This window comes from Pteropus alecto, unplaced genomic scaffold, assembly GCF_000325575.1.
Source record: "Pteropus alecto unplaced genomic scaffold, ASM32557v1 scaffold335, whole genome shotgun sequence".
NCBI classification, from domain to species: domain Eukaryota; kingdom Metazoa; phylum Chordata; class Mammalia; order Chiroptera; family Pteropodidae; genus Pteropus; species Pteropus alecto.
In genome coordinates, this window is record NW_006436757.1 from 213979 (window position 1) to 227468 (window position 13490).

At 52.7% G+C, this 13490-nt stretch overlaps 1 protein-coding gene across 1 annotated transcript in view; it reads left to right on the forward strand.

Annotated features, from left to right (window-relative positions):
- Nucleotides 1–107: 107 nt before the first annotated feature.
- The window catches only part of TGM1 (transglutaminase 1), a 14757-nt gene continuing 1374 nt past the window's right edge, over nucleotides 108–13490 (forward strand). Inside the window, exons 1-14 of the mRNA XM_006913541.1 lie at nucleotides 108–183; nucleotides 911–1246; nucleotides 1406–1594; nucleotides 2575–2823; nucleotides 3214–3332; nucleotides 3466–3573; nucleotides 4012–4186; nucleotides 4583–4721; nucleotides 4859–4962; nucleotides 7968–8056; nucleotides 8562–8715; nucleotides 8824–9105; nucleotides 9230–9390; nucleotides 9756–9892. Of these exons, the coding sequence (XP_006913603.1) occupies nucleotides 913–1246; nucleotides 1406–1594; nucleotides 2575–2823; nucleotides 3214–3332; nucleotides 3466–3573; nucleotides 4012–4186; nucleotides 4583–4721; nucleotides 4859–4962; nucleotides 7968–8056; nucleotides 8562–8715; nucleotides 8824–9105; nucleotides 9230–9390; nucleotides 9756–9892 (2240 nt within the window). The 5' untranslated portion in view covers nucleotides 108–183; nucleotides 911–912. The remainder of the gene's footprint in view (nucleotides 184–910; nucleotides 1247–1405; nucleotides 1595–2574; nucleotides 2824–3213; nucleotides 3333–3465; nucleotides 3574–4011; nucleotides 4187–4582; nucleotides 4722–4858; nucleotides 4963–7967; nucleotides 8057–8561; nucleotides 8716–8823; nucleotides 9106–9229; nucleotides 9391–9755; nucleotides 9893–13490) is intronic.

The following is a 13490-nucleotide window of genomic DNA, read 5'->3' on the forward strand; positions in this document are numbered from 1 at the left end:
GAGGATGCTCCCCTTCTTCCCAGAAGCCAGCCCCGCCCTCCCCCCTCATAAACCACTTACCCGCCCATCCCACACCTTCCACTTGTGTGGTGGCGTCAGGCGCGTCTGTCCCGTCCCATCAGTCCTGACCTGTTCCACCGTGGCCGCGGGACTCAACGCTGTCCTCGCCAGCACCGCCGCCAGGTGAGGGGTACCAATGGGCCCTGAGATGCTGAGCCACATGACACCGTCTGGAGTCCGCGCCAGCCCAGATCGGTCCCCAGCAAGGTCGAGTGCGGGCCAGCCCAAGCCTGCGTACCCAGCAAGGCTGCCCCGAAGCCGCCCTGGGGGAGCGTGGGCTCCAGCACCTACAGTGCCCCGCCTCTCCCAGATACTTTGAGAGGGGTTTCACCCGACGTGGGGAATGCCTAGGACCACAAGTCCGGCATGTCACCCGCCTTTCTTTTGCAAGGAGCCTTGGGTGGGAGATCTCTGCTAAGAAATCGGTTCTAGAGGCGGTTGGTTGGTAGATCTCTAGACTGAGGAGCTGGCAGGTGGAGGGAGCAGGCCAAGGGATGGTCTATGCTGCTGGGTCTTGTGGCTGTGACAAGTGTCCACACATTTCCTGGGATGAGTCCTTGAGCAGTTTTCTTGATTGGGCATCTGGTTTGGCAGGTGTCTGTGTGGGGATGAAAAGGGAAACCTCATCTCTATAACACGGGAAGTTTCTCTAGGTGAATCTGAGAGGAGTCTTCAAGGGGGGTTGCTGGATGAGTCTGGGGAAATCTCTGGATCATCAGATCATCTCAATCATCTGGCTGGGACTAGAATCAGCTCTTTGGATGGCAGGTTTCCGGCTGGGCTGGCTGCAGTGTCCTAGGTAAAGGAGGTCTGAGAGGATGACCAGAGCCTCCTTGCCTCTTCCACACAGACATGAACGTGACGATGGATGGTCCTCGTTCAGACGTGGGCCGCTGGGGCGGGAACCCCTGGCAGCCCCCCACCACGCCTTCTCCAGAGCCGGAGTCCGACAGACGGTCTCGCGGAGGGGGCCGTTCCTTCTGGGCTCGCTGCTGTGGCTGCTGCTCCTGCAGGAGGGGGACAGATGATGACTCGGGGCCTGAGCCCCACGGAGACCGAGGCTCTGGCTCCAGGGGTCGAGGGTCAAGCTCTGCACGCCGAAGACCTAACTCCCGGGGCTCAGACTCCCGCCCGCCTGTCTCCCGGGGCAGTGGTGTGAATGCAGCTGGAGACGGCACAATCCGAGGTGAGGCTGGCCTGTCGACCTTAGCTGAGAGCCAAAAGGGCTTAATAGGGACACACTCATCCTGGCATCTCTGGGAGCCTGAGAGGCTAATGATGAGGGGGTAAGGGGGAGTTCGACTTCCCTTGGGGCTTCAACTGACCTGGAATTGTGGCTTTGCAGAGGGCATGCTGGCGGTGACTGGTGTGGATCTGCTGAGTTCACGCTCGGGCGAGAACCGCCGAGAGCATCACACAGATGAGTATGAGTACGACGAATTGATCTTGCGCCGTGGGCAGGCTTTCCACATGGTGCTCTTCCTGTCTCGGCCCTATGAGTCCTCTGATAGTATCACCCTGGAACTGCACATAGGTCAGTGGGGCTTATAGTGGGAAGGGTGAAAACTTGGGCAGGGGTGCTGGCTACCAGGGCCTCCCAGCCCTGGTGTTAGGGTTAGAGGGGCATCTTTGGGCTCCTCCCTCGCCCAGCTCCTCTCCTCTGCCACATAAGGCTGGTGTGCATGTGTGTGTCCCTAGGGGTGTGTCTCAAGGAGGGTCTTGATGTCTCCATTTTTCTAAGCCCACCCTCTTCAAGCCTCCAGGGGCATCTGTCTCAATATTCTTTCTCCTCAGGTGCTTGCTTCAGCGTTACTGCCTCTGTGTATCTTTCTTTCTGGATCTGCTCTCCTGCAGGGTGTGGCGAGTTCTCCCTACTCTCTCTGTGCAGCTCTGTCTCTGTTTCCTCTGTCCCCATGGCCCAGAGCAGATGCCTCCCTTACTGCGTTGCTTGGTGGCCATTGACTACCCAGGCTGGTGATTATGCTGCTGCCGGGGGCGGGAGACTCCTCATACCCTCTGATTAGGGCCTGGCCTTGCCCACTCCAGCCTCTAATTTCCCAGGTACCCCACCACCTCCACCAGGGATGCTCTGGGTTCTGGAAGCAGCAGTGCCAGGGAGCAGACAGGGTTGCCTTTCAGGATCTGACTGCCCTTTCACATGAGGTTGGGGCATCTGGACCCAGCCAGGGCGGCTCTGCTTTTCCAGCTCAGGAGCTAGGACAGTCAGACAGGCAGAGGGTGACAGTGGCCTGATCTCCCCTGCCCACCTCTAAGTTCAGTGTCAGGGGAACAGGTTTGAGATGTTGGACTGGGTCTCTGCCCTGGCATGTGGACAGGCATCGGGCGGGGACAGAACTATTTTTAGACTGTCACAGACTAAGGAGATGGCCCAACTCAGGGACACACACACACTAGCTCATACATATTCCGGGTGGGGCTGGGAGAAATCCAAGGCTCCATTTTCCCCCACCTTGGGAATGCTTCACCAGCTAATTGCTGCTTCCGCCATTCCAGGAAACAACCCCGAGGTGGGCAAGGGCACCCACGTGATCATCCCAGTGGGCAAGGGGGGCAGTGGAGGCTGGAAGGCCCAGGTGACCAAGTCCAGTGGGCAGAACCTGAACTTGCGAGTCCACACCTCCCCCAATGCCATCATCGGCAAGTTTCAGTTCACGGTCCGTACACACTCAGAGGCTGGCGAGTTCCTGTTGCCCTTTGACGCCCACAATGAGATCTACATCCTCTTCAATCCCTGGTGCCCAGGTGAGTCTGCTGGAGTCAGGAGCAGGGAATAGACAGGAGAGGAGGCAGGTCGGGGCTTCCTTTCCTAGGATCCAGTGTGGTGCTTGGGTGTCTGCCCTTAGGAGAAGCTAGCCTCTCATTGTCCGGGTGAAGGGACCTAGGTCCCATGTAGAAAGATGACCAGCTCAAAGTCACACAGCCTCACCTCTCCCGGTGCAGGGCCCTGGTTAGCCACCCTCTTCCCATTATCTCTGTCATGCTCCCTCCATGCTTTCTGGGAACAGTGCTTTCAGCCTAGAGACATTCTTGTTCTTCCTCTGTGGACATGAGTTCTGCAGAATTAGCCTAGGAGAAGGTAGGGCCCAGGGAGAGGGCTGGAGGGAACCAGGCATGTCTATTTTGGGGACACAGAGGACATCGTATATGTGGAGCATGAGGATTGGCGGCAGGAGTACGTGCTTAATGAGTCTGGGAGAATTTACTACGGGACTGAAGCACAGATTGGCGAGCGAACCTGGAACTACGGCCAGGTATGGCTGGCGAGGGCCACATGCACTTGGGAGAGCTAAAGACGGGTGGGGTGGAGTGGGAGAGAAGGTGCTGGCCTAGAGGTCGGGCTTGGCTACGGTGGGCTGCGGTCACCTCTGCCCTCTCTCTTTACAGTTTGACCATGGTGTGCTGGATGCCTGCCTATACATCCTGGACCGGCGGGGCATGCCATATGGAGGCCGTGGGGACCCAGTCAGTGTTTCCCGGGTCATCTCTGCCATGGTGAGCACCCTTGTGGCTCTGAGCCCTACTGTGTGTCTGCCTGTTGCCTCCCTTGGCCCCTACTCCTGCCCTTTCTGATTCCTCCAGGACCTCAGCCCTGACCCTGCCCTTGCAAAGGATATTGTGGGAGGGGTCTTACTCCTCCTTGTCCCTCCCTTGCCTGTCCCCCACCCCACCCTTTCTGGCACGTGTCCCAGCTCTCGTGGAATGTAGGGCCAAACCCAATACTTTACACACCCAGGATTCACATTCCTGTGCCAGACCAGGTGTGGGGGTGGGGGGCAGGTGGCTCTAGGGTGGGCGAGCCTTCGGCTACTGGCTAGATCCTGAGGCATTTTGGGGTGAGGGGTGGTTGCAGGGTCAGGGGCTGGGCTGGGACCACATGATGGATCCTGAGCCTCTCCTTCAACTACCCCCACCCCATCCTGTCCTGGACAGGTGAACTCCTTGGATGACAATGGGGTCCTGATTGGAAATTGGTCTGGCGATTACTCCCGAGGCACCAACCCATCAGCCTGGGTGGGCAGTGTGGAGATTTTACTCAGCTACCTACGCACTGGCTACTCTGTCCCCTATGGCCAGTGCTGGGTCTTCGCTGGTGTGACCACCACAGGTAATAGAGGAACTGGGACCCGTGTAGCCTGGGCCCTACAAAGCGGGAGGGAGGGAAGCTAAGCTCCACCTTCACTAGCCTGGCCTAGCAGTGGCTACAGTGCAGGAGCAGGTTGGGGTGGATGGTAGACTGACCTTAATTATCATTAATTAGTGTTAACAACCAGAGAGAGGCCTAGGGGAGGGGAGGGAGAAAGGCTGGGCAGGGACAAGGCCAGGCAGGCAGCCTAGCTTCCCCTAACCCTCCACACACCCTGGCCCTAGCGACTCCTGACCCAGCTTGGCAACTACCGTTGCCCTTAACCCCCTACCCCCAGCTACCCCTCACCTGATGCTTCACCTGCACCCACCCCTGCCCTGGCCCCGGGCCCTGAACCCAACCCTGGCTCCTCCACAGTGTTGCGCTGCTTGGGCCTGGCCACTCGTACTGTCACCAACTTCAATTCAGCGCATGACACAGACACATCCCTCACCATGGACATCTACTTTGATGAGAACATGAAACCTCTCGAGCACCTGAACCACGATTCTGTTTGGTAAGGCTAGGGCTGGGGCTGGGGCTGGACAGCCCATGCCTTCCAAGGAGCAGTGACCTGAGATCTGGATGCCAAAGGAGTGCTGGGGAGGTCCCAGATGGGCTGCTCAGACCCAGCACTCTTCCATGTCCCTCCAGGAACTTCCATGTGTGGAACGACTGCTGGATGAAGAGGCCGGATCTGCCCTCTGGCTTTGATGGGTGGCAGGTTGTAGACGCCACACCCCAGGAGACCAGCAGTGGTGAGGCGGGGACCTGCTTGGCTCCTGTACCCCGCTTGGCCTTCTTTCCATCTCTCCAACCTGGGTAACAAACTCCAGAGTGTTAGTGCTGGACTTAGTTGTAGAGCCAGGTCCTTTACAGGGGTCCCCAACCCCTGGGCTGCGGACTGGACCAGTGCGTGGCTTGTTAGGAACTGGGCCGCACAGCAGGAGGTGAGCGGCGGGTGAGCAAGCGAAGCTTCATCTGTATTTGCAGCCACTCCCCAGCACTAGCATCACAGCCTCAGCTCCACCTCAGATCATCAGGTATTAGATTCTCATAGGAGCACCAGTCCCTGGTGCCAGAAAGGATGGGGACCACTGCCCTCAAGCACAGATGAGTATTCCATCTTCTCTATGCTGCCATTTCACATTTGAGCCTGACCTTCACATCGCCTCTCTTGCAAAGAGCGGGGAGGTAGATAAGGCAAAGGGGGTCAAATATATGGTGACTGAAGATGACTTTGGGTGGTGAACACACAATGCAATATACTGATGATGAATTATAATATCGTACCCTGCACTCATTCGCATCGACTCAACAAATGCATGTTAGAACCCACCATGTGTCTGAGGGTAAAGTGTGAACAGGCTGATCAAGCCACCGTGCTCGGCGAGGGAGGAGAGACAGGTACATGACACAGATGCCCAATACAATGCGATCGATACGACATCAGAGCAGCCCCCAGATTTGTGTCCCTGGTGGGTCCCTAGGACATGAAGTAGAAGTGGAAGTGTGAGTGCAGAGGTTCTTTAGAGCAGGGGTCCCCAAATCCCAGGCTGTGGACCAGTACTGGTCTGTGGCCTGTTAGGAACCGGGCCACACAGCAGGAGGTGAGCGGCGGGTGAGCAAGCGAAGCTTCATCTGTATTTGCAGCCACTCCCCAGCACTAGCATCACAGCCTCAGCTCCACCTCAGATCATCAGGTATTAGATTCTCATAGGAGCACCAGTCCCTGGTGCCAGAAAGGATGGGGACCACTGCTTTTAAAGAACACCAAGGTTCTTTAAATGAGTTTATCAGTCATGTGGCCTTTACTTTATTTTCACCTTTCCGCATAATTATATGCCTAAGTTTTATTTATTTATAATGATTAATATACTCAGATGGTTCAAAAGTCAAAAGATTTGAGAGAATTCAGTGACAGATTTTCCTCTGCCAAAAAATCCACTATTCTCATTTGCTTTTTTTACTTACATGTCCTAGAGATGAAGGACCCTTTTATTTATGTATTTTTAAAGTTTAAAAAGGTGATTATTATAAGTAATACATACTTGAAAGGGAAAAAAGTATAGAATTGAATAACATAAAATGTAAATGTTTCCTTTTCTCTCTCAGGATGTTTTAGTTTTAAGTAAATGTCTAGGTTCCACCACAGACCTAAAACATCAGACGTTCCAGGTATAGATTCTAGGAATCTATATATTTGAAAGTTCCCCTGGTGATGCCAAAGATCTGTTGGGTTTAGAATCCACTCCAAGCCCTTGTGGGACACGTGGAAAACAGTGACTCAGAGAGGTGGAGTGACTTTCTCTATGCACAGAGCATTAGGTCAGCAACAGAGCAAATCCAGTCCCTGACACCCTCCCTTCTTGACACGCATTCTCAGTTTCACCAAGTTCTTCTCTTGTCTGTTCTATTGCTCACTATAAATAATATCTACAGTACAGAAAAAAAAATCAGATAGGTTCAAAGAAAAAATCAACCTCTATATCCAGCCCTAAGAGATAACTACTGATGATATAACCCATTAGTCTCTTTTCCATAATACACGTTTCTGCAAAAATTAGACCTGTCATACACTCTGTTCTCAAATAGGTCTCTCCCCTTTCCCACCTTAACGCTCCATCCCCAAGCAGTCAACCTGCCCCTCATGCTGCCTCCCCTCTGCTTCTCCCTTCTTCACCCTGGGTCAGATAGCCCTCGCCTAGCCTACATTCTTCCTCTGGTCTCTGGTCAGAACCCTCCCTCTCAATCATCTGTGTGAACAGTGCCCCTGAATTGTGCAACCCAGCAATGCCTGCAATGCTGGAACAGCCTGGCCCAGGACACTGGGAGAACTGAGTTCCCGTCCCCACTCTGGATGGGTGGCAGGCAGGAGCTCTAGGGCCAGCATGACCCAGGCTTGATTCCAGCTTGATTCTTTCTTAGATATGTCAGCTTGGGCAAATTCCTTGCATCTTTGGGCTTCGGTGTTCCTGTTTGTAAATGGGAATAATGTGTACCATATGGGGTGGTTGGGAGGATTAAATGAGAAATTACATTTTAGAGACACTAGCAGCATACCTGGACTATAGTAGCTACTCAGTAAATATTAGCTCCTTTCATTCTCTTGTATCCAGCTGTCTTGTGAGATCCTGACATCTACTTCCTTGCCGATCCTCAGTTTCCCCATCTGTAAAAGGAGACCATAGTGCTAAGTGTTTTCTAAGATTCTTTCCTATTGGATGGCCTTCACTTACTGTTAAGCCTCCTCCCTGTCAGCCCATCTCCTCTAAAAATCCCTCCTGAGCACGATGAGGTCACAGTCTATTTCTACCAGCATCCCTCCCACCTCCCTACAGAGAGGACACAGCAGGCTGCAGAGCTGGGGGTTGTTCTGGATCTTTCTAGAATGGTGGCTGTGGTGTCATTGGTCTCCCAGCCAGCAAGCAGGGCTACCACAGGTTCTGGATTTGTCTTAATATATGGGATCCTGACCTCTTCAGATCACAGACAGCCAACATCTATCTTCAGCTAATGGAGGAAGAGTGTGTTAATGATTTAGTTAACAAGGCAGGCTTGTCCCCTGCCCTACCCCTGCCCCGCACTGACTGAGGCCAGATGGAATTTCACTCTTCTGTTTACTCTCCCTGGATTGGACTGGATGGTGGCTGACTCCCAGGCAGTGGGCACTGGGCCTGGATGCGTGGGCCTCTCCCCTGGATCTGAGAGTCCCCGTGGCCTCCTTGGATCTCTCACCTTCATCCTGCCCCAACTCCCTTAGGCATCTTCTGCTGTGGCCCCTGCTCCGTGGAGTCCATCAAGAATGGCCTGGTCTACATGAAATATGACACGCCCTTCATTTTTGCCGAGGTGAGGGCGGTGCTCTGTGCGCCTTCTTGGGCAGTATGGAGGGCCAGAGCACTGGCACAGGTCCTGGGTTCTCTGGGCCTGACTGTACCGCTAACTGACCAGCTGTGTGACCTCGGGCAAGGCACCCATTCTAAGAATCTTAGTTTCCTCACCTGTAAAAGGTAATAATAATGGCTGCTGTGCTTTCTGTACTCAATATCAAAAGAAATACTGAGTATGAAACTGCCTTACAAGTCACAAAGTCAGTGAACGAGCGTACGGGATTACTGTTATTAATGCCAAAGTGCTTTGTGAGGAGCCTCCTAGACCAGCTTCTTCCGGGCTCTCTGACCTTGTCTGGCTCAGCTTGGAAAGTCTCCCAGTTTGGCTCTGCCAGGAAGCTCCCAGCCTTTGGACCTAGCCATTCCTGCAGCCCCCGAGGAGCAAGGGAAGGTAGCAGGGGTCAGGTCCAACCTCAGACCCTCTGGCTTGCTCATTCCTGGCTCACACACCCCTCCCCCAATAGGTGAACAGTGACAAGGTTTACTGGCAGCGGCAAGATGACGGTAGCTTCAAGATTGTATACGTGGAGGAGAAGGCCATTGGCACGCTCATTATCACAAAGGCCATTGGCTCCAACATGCGGGACAATGTCACCAACATCTATAAGCACCCAGAAGGTACCATCCCCCCAACCTGGCCAGCTCTGGCCCACATGAAGTGTTCCCACTGAGCACCCACCCACCCCAGCAGGAGTGGTAACCTCACGCTTGACCCTCAACCTCCAGGCTCAGAAGCAGAACGGAAGGCAGTGGAAACGGCAGCCGCCCACGGCAGCAAACCCAATGTGTATGCCACCCGGGACTCAGCTGAGGATGTGGCGATACAGGTGGAGGCCCAGGATGCAGTGATGGGGCAGGACCTGACTGTCTGTGTGGTGCTGACCAATCGTGGCAGCAGCCGCCGCACTGTGAAGCTGCACCTCTACCTCTCAGTCACCTTCTATACTGGCGTCACAGGGTCCGTCTTCAAGGAGAGCAAGAACGAAGTGGTGCTGGCCCCAGGGGCCTGTAAGTGCTCCTTCCTTAGCCCTGACCCCTAGATAGCTAGACACCTGGGGCTGTGGACATGGAGACTCCAAGAGGCCATGTCTGGGGAAGCAGGCCTTGGTGACACCATGCTTCTTCTCCCCAGCGGACCGTGTGACCATGCCCGTGGCCTACAAGGAATATCAGCCGCACCTCGTGGACCAGGGGTCCATGCTGCTTAATGTCTCGGGCCACGTCAAGGAGAACGGGCAAGTGCTGGCCAAGCAGCACACCTTCCGTCTGCGTACCCCAGACCTCTCCCTCACGGTGAGGGCAGCTGGCTGGGGCATGAGGGATGGCCAGGGGCTGAGGGAAATTGGAGCGGAAGGGGACAGGGCACTAAATCAGGAGCAGGCTGGCCTGACGAGCAGTTCCAGGAAGAGAAGGTCAGGGACTGGCTCTGGGCTTTCGGACCTCAGTTTCCTCCCCTGTAAAATGAGATCTCATCTCCCCAAGTCCGTGGTGGCTTCAGCTGGGGAGCGGCTTGGAATTTCCTCTCTGGCTTATGCAGAGCCTTCTGTAAGGCAGAAATATGGGACTGGGGAGGTTTCAATCCCTCTCTGGTGGAATGTATGGACCCCATGTATTTGGCCGGGCTCTCTGATGTGGGGGTGGGTCTCTTTTTCTCTCAGTTATTGGGAGCAGCCGTGGTTGGCCAGGAGTGCGAAGTACAGATTGTCTTCAAGAACCCCCTGCCTGTCACTCTCACCGGCGTCATCTTCAGGCTCGAGGGCTCCGGGTTACAGAGACCAAAGATTCTCAACGTTGGGTGAGTCTGGCATCTCCTCTTGTCCCTGCCGCCACCCTTGTCTACCTCCTGAGCTGCCCTAGGTCCCAGCTTTGCTTTCTCTCTCTGTCAGGATGGTCGGGATGGTACTATCTCTCAGGGCTCACCAAAGCAGCTTGGGGCCAGCCAGCAATACCTTCTGACTCAGTTCAGTCCAAGCAGTGTTTAAGGAGACCTGTGCGTGGTGCTATGCTCCATGTCCCCACTCTGCTTCACCATCTCAGGGAGCTAAAATGTCACATAGGAATCATTAGCAACTCTTCACTAGCACTGTTCAGCACTCAGGAGCTGATCAGGCACTTTCAGGAACATTTTCTCATTGAGAGACTACAAAATCCCTTTAAAGTACATTAGAGACCATCATATAATTAAAAGTAAAGCTTTGGGATTCTCTAGACTTAGGTTCAAATTCCAGCTCCATCACTCACTGGCTGTGTGCCCTCGGGCAAGTGACTTTGTCTCCTCTGAGCCTCATTTTTTTCATCTGTAAAGTGAGGATAACAATAGTACTTGGCTCTGAGGGTCACTGCGAGAATGAGATGAGATGATGTGGGTAAAGCGTTTAGTGTAGTGCTTGGCGCAAAGTTAATGCTCTGTTGGGAGTTGTTATTTTGATTACTGCCACCATCACCCCCTCTTTACAGATGGGGAAGCTGATGGCCAGGTCTCACAGAGTCTCACAGTTCCCAAGGGCCAAATTCTGCTCTTCCCTTACGGCATGCACTAGGTACACACTGTCAAATCTGTTACTTGGTTTGTGCCACGAGGGCTGAGCAGCAGTTCCAGAGAAGAGGGGCCCACACCCCAGGCCCTTATCAGTCTGCCTGGGCCTGATGCTGGACCAGGTGAGGCTCGATGCCAGTGAGGGCACACACAGTGCTTATGTTCTTGGGCCTGTGCTGTCATCTCTGACACAGACACACACAAGCTGCCCAGTCCCTTCCCAGGAACAGCACAGAAGGAAAGAAGAGAAGGTCAAAAGCTGATCTTTAAGATCAGCTTTCTGGGGACAGATGCATACCTTTTCCTCCTTAGATAAAGAGCATCTGAGGGGCTAGGTGGAGCAGCAGAGAGTCCCTGCCCACAGACAGCAGGCTCTGCCTGGTGGTGGCCTCCACTTTGCTAACAAACCAAAGCTGAAAAGGTTGTTTTCCTAATCTTTGCTCTAGTCTGAACCCTGGATGATGTCCTATGTCACAAAGGAGTGCTTTCTCCCTGTTGCCCTACAAGAGTCTCTGGCGGCTCAGAGAATGGAGCTGGGACTCCCAGATAGGTCATCCTGTAGGCATCTCTCACCTGCAAATGATAGAGGGAGGTTCCCCTTTTCTAAGGGGTCCCCAGAGCTGGACTCCCCTCAGCAGCCCTGCCAGACCTTTGAGACTTGCCCCCGTCTGGGTATAGGAGAAGACAACTGAGCCGAGCTTGGAGACCTGGCCCCCTTGTTCAGCTGCGGGGCATGTATGAATTCCCCCACACTTAAAGACCCCAGTCTCCTCACTAGTAAATGAGAGGGTAGGGTGATGGTTTCTCAAGGTAATTCCTCCCTGGACATCCTGTGGCTCCTCAGCTGCTTGGAGCCCAGGCCAGGGCCACCAGCACCACTGAGAGCCCTCAGGGGGAAGTCCCTAGGTGGTTGGTTCAGATATATCGGATTCCAAGATGGGTGTTACTTTGCTCTAGTTTGCACATCAAAGGCTGTGGTATGGAACCCCATTATAGCATAAGGTGTGCCACCCAGCAAGGTGACTAGTCACTTAATAAACATTCCAGAACTTACTCCTCCAGATGGCTATTGTCACCAACTAACCAGTCACCAAGGGAGGCTGAAAGTCTGTTCCAAACCCTTCTTAGGAATTTCCCTCAGAGCCTGAATCACATTCTCTAGAATGTCCCTAGAGTGGTCTTCCTGGGGGAGTGCATTCAACTTTATGAAAATAGCCTGATGTCATTTAGAGCTAAGAGTAACAAAGTGGGCAAACAAGGTGGGTAATAACGCCCTTTCAGTCAGAAATGAAGCTTGGCTGTGAAGAAGGGACAGCGTAGGATGTGGGTGTGTGACTGGGTGCTGGTGATGTGTGCGTGGTTTTCAATGACGGAAGAAAAATCAGAGAGGAGTTTTAACACTTTTCCCATTTGGGAAAAAAAAAAAAAACGCAGCTCACTACCAGCAATAATTTAACACCACGCATAAGAATGCTACGTTTTCTAGGATTCGATCTTTCAGCGATCAAGAATTACTTTATTTTGTAAATGGAAATACTAAAAACAGAATGCTATAAGTAGAACGATGTGATTTATTTCCAAAAATTATCGATATACTAGAGTGATGTGAAAATAATGGTAAAAGCCAGATATTTCGTAGCAAACTTTAGGGGTAAGGTTAGGACTGTAATCCACGAGTTATCTTGAGATAAACGCTGCTGCCACAAGCACCACCGGTGAGTATTCTCCGGGCAAACGAGAAATGGGTTAAAAAAATGTTTCAAGCACTGGCAACATGGCTGAACAAGTACAGAATTGAAGGACAGTGCTAACTTGGTGTAAGCTCTGGTGTCCTTGTTAGGGAGTCGATTGCTTGTGTTCATTGTTACAGAACAGCTTTAGCAGCTGATGTGCTCAGCTTAAACTCACAAACAGGGGTGTGGCAAAGGTCTCACCTGACACTAAGGCCAGGGGAGAGAAAGCTCTTGACATCCCTAATTGGAACATGGAAAGAAGTTTCTCTTGAAAATAACATTATAAATAAAGGCTAGGTTCTGAAATGATACAGTTCAATTATAGTATGGGTCAAATAGATATTTGAAGGTTGATCTGAGCCTAAAAAACTTCAATGTTGTATCTGTGGAAAAGTGGGCACAAATTAAAAACACCAATTTATAACCAGCCAGAGCTATATAGCCTACCTGCTATATTATAGACTTAGTTTCTGGTCATCTGTTATGATAGGAAGTCTAGCAATTAAGTCTGTAACATAACAGGTAGGCTATACATCCCCCTGTCTTTCCTGCTTCCCTTCTTCATGGAGCTTGGAAGCACCTTCAAGCTCTTCTTATCTTTACCAGCTCATTTCACATTCACTTACATTTTACAGACCAGAAAGTAAGGATCAATGAAGTTCAGTAACTTGTCCTAAACTACTCAGCTAACAGTGGTCAAAGGAGTACAGAGTGGTCCAGGGGCTCCCCTCCCCCTTGCAAGTGGTCTCTAAGCTAAATGTTTTGCCCCAAGGACAGCTTGTCTTCGAAGTTGGGGTGTCAGTTCATTCCTTTGGAGAACGGAGGCGTTTGCTCAGGGTATGATTTCAGAGAGGGTTCCCAAGGCAGGCTTGGGTTGAGTAGGGGGCCAGAGTTAAGGGTTTAGGCACAGGCAGAAAAGGACAGATGCTGACAGGCATGAGCAGGTGCGATAATCATGGTCAGTGCATAAGGTGCATGTGCAGATTGCTGGAGGAGCTCGGAGGAGGGTGAGATTCATTTCCATGAACACAGGAGGTGCTCAAGGGAGCCCTAAGGAGATGAAGTAAGCCTGCAGAGGCAGCCAGGGCAAAGCATGGAAATGAAGGTGGTTTCAGGGAAGGGAA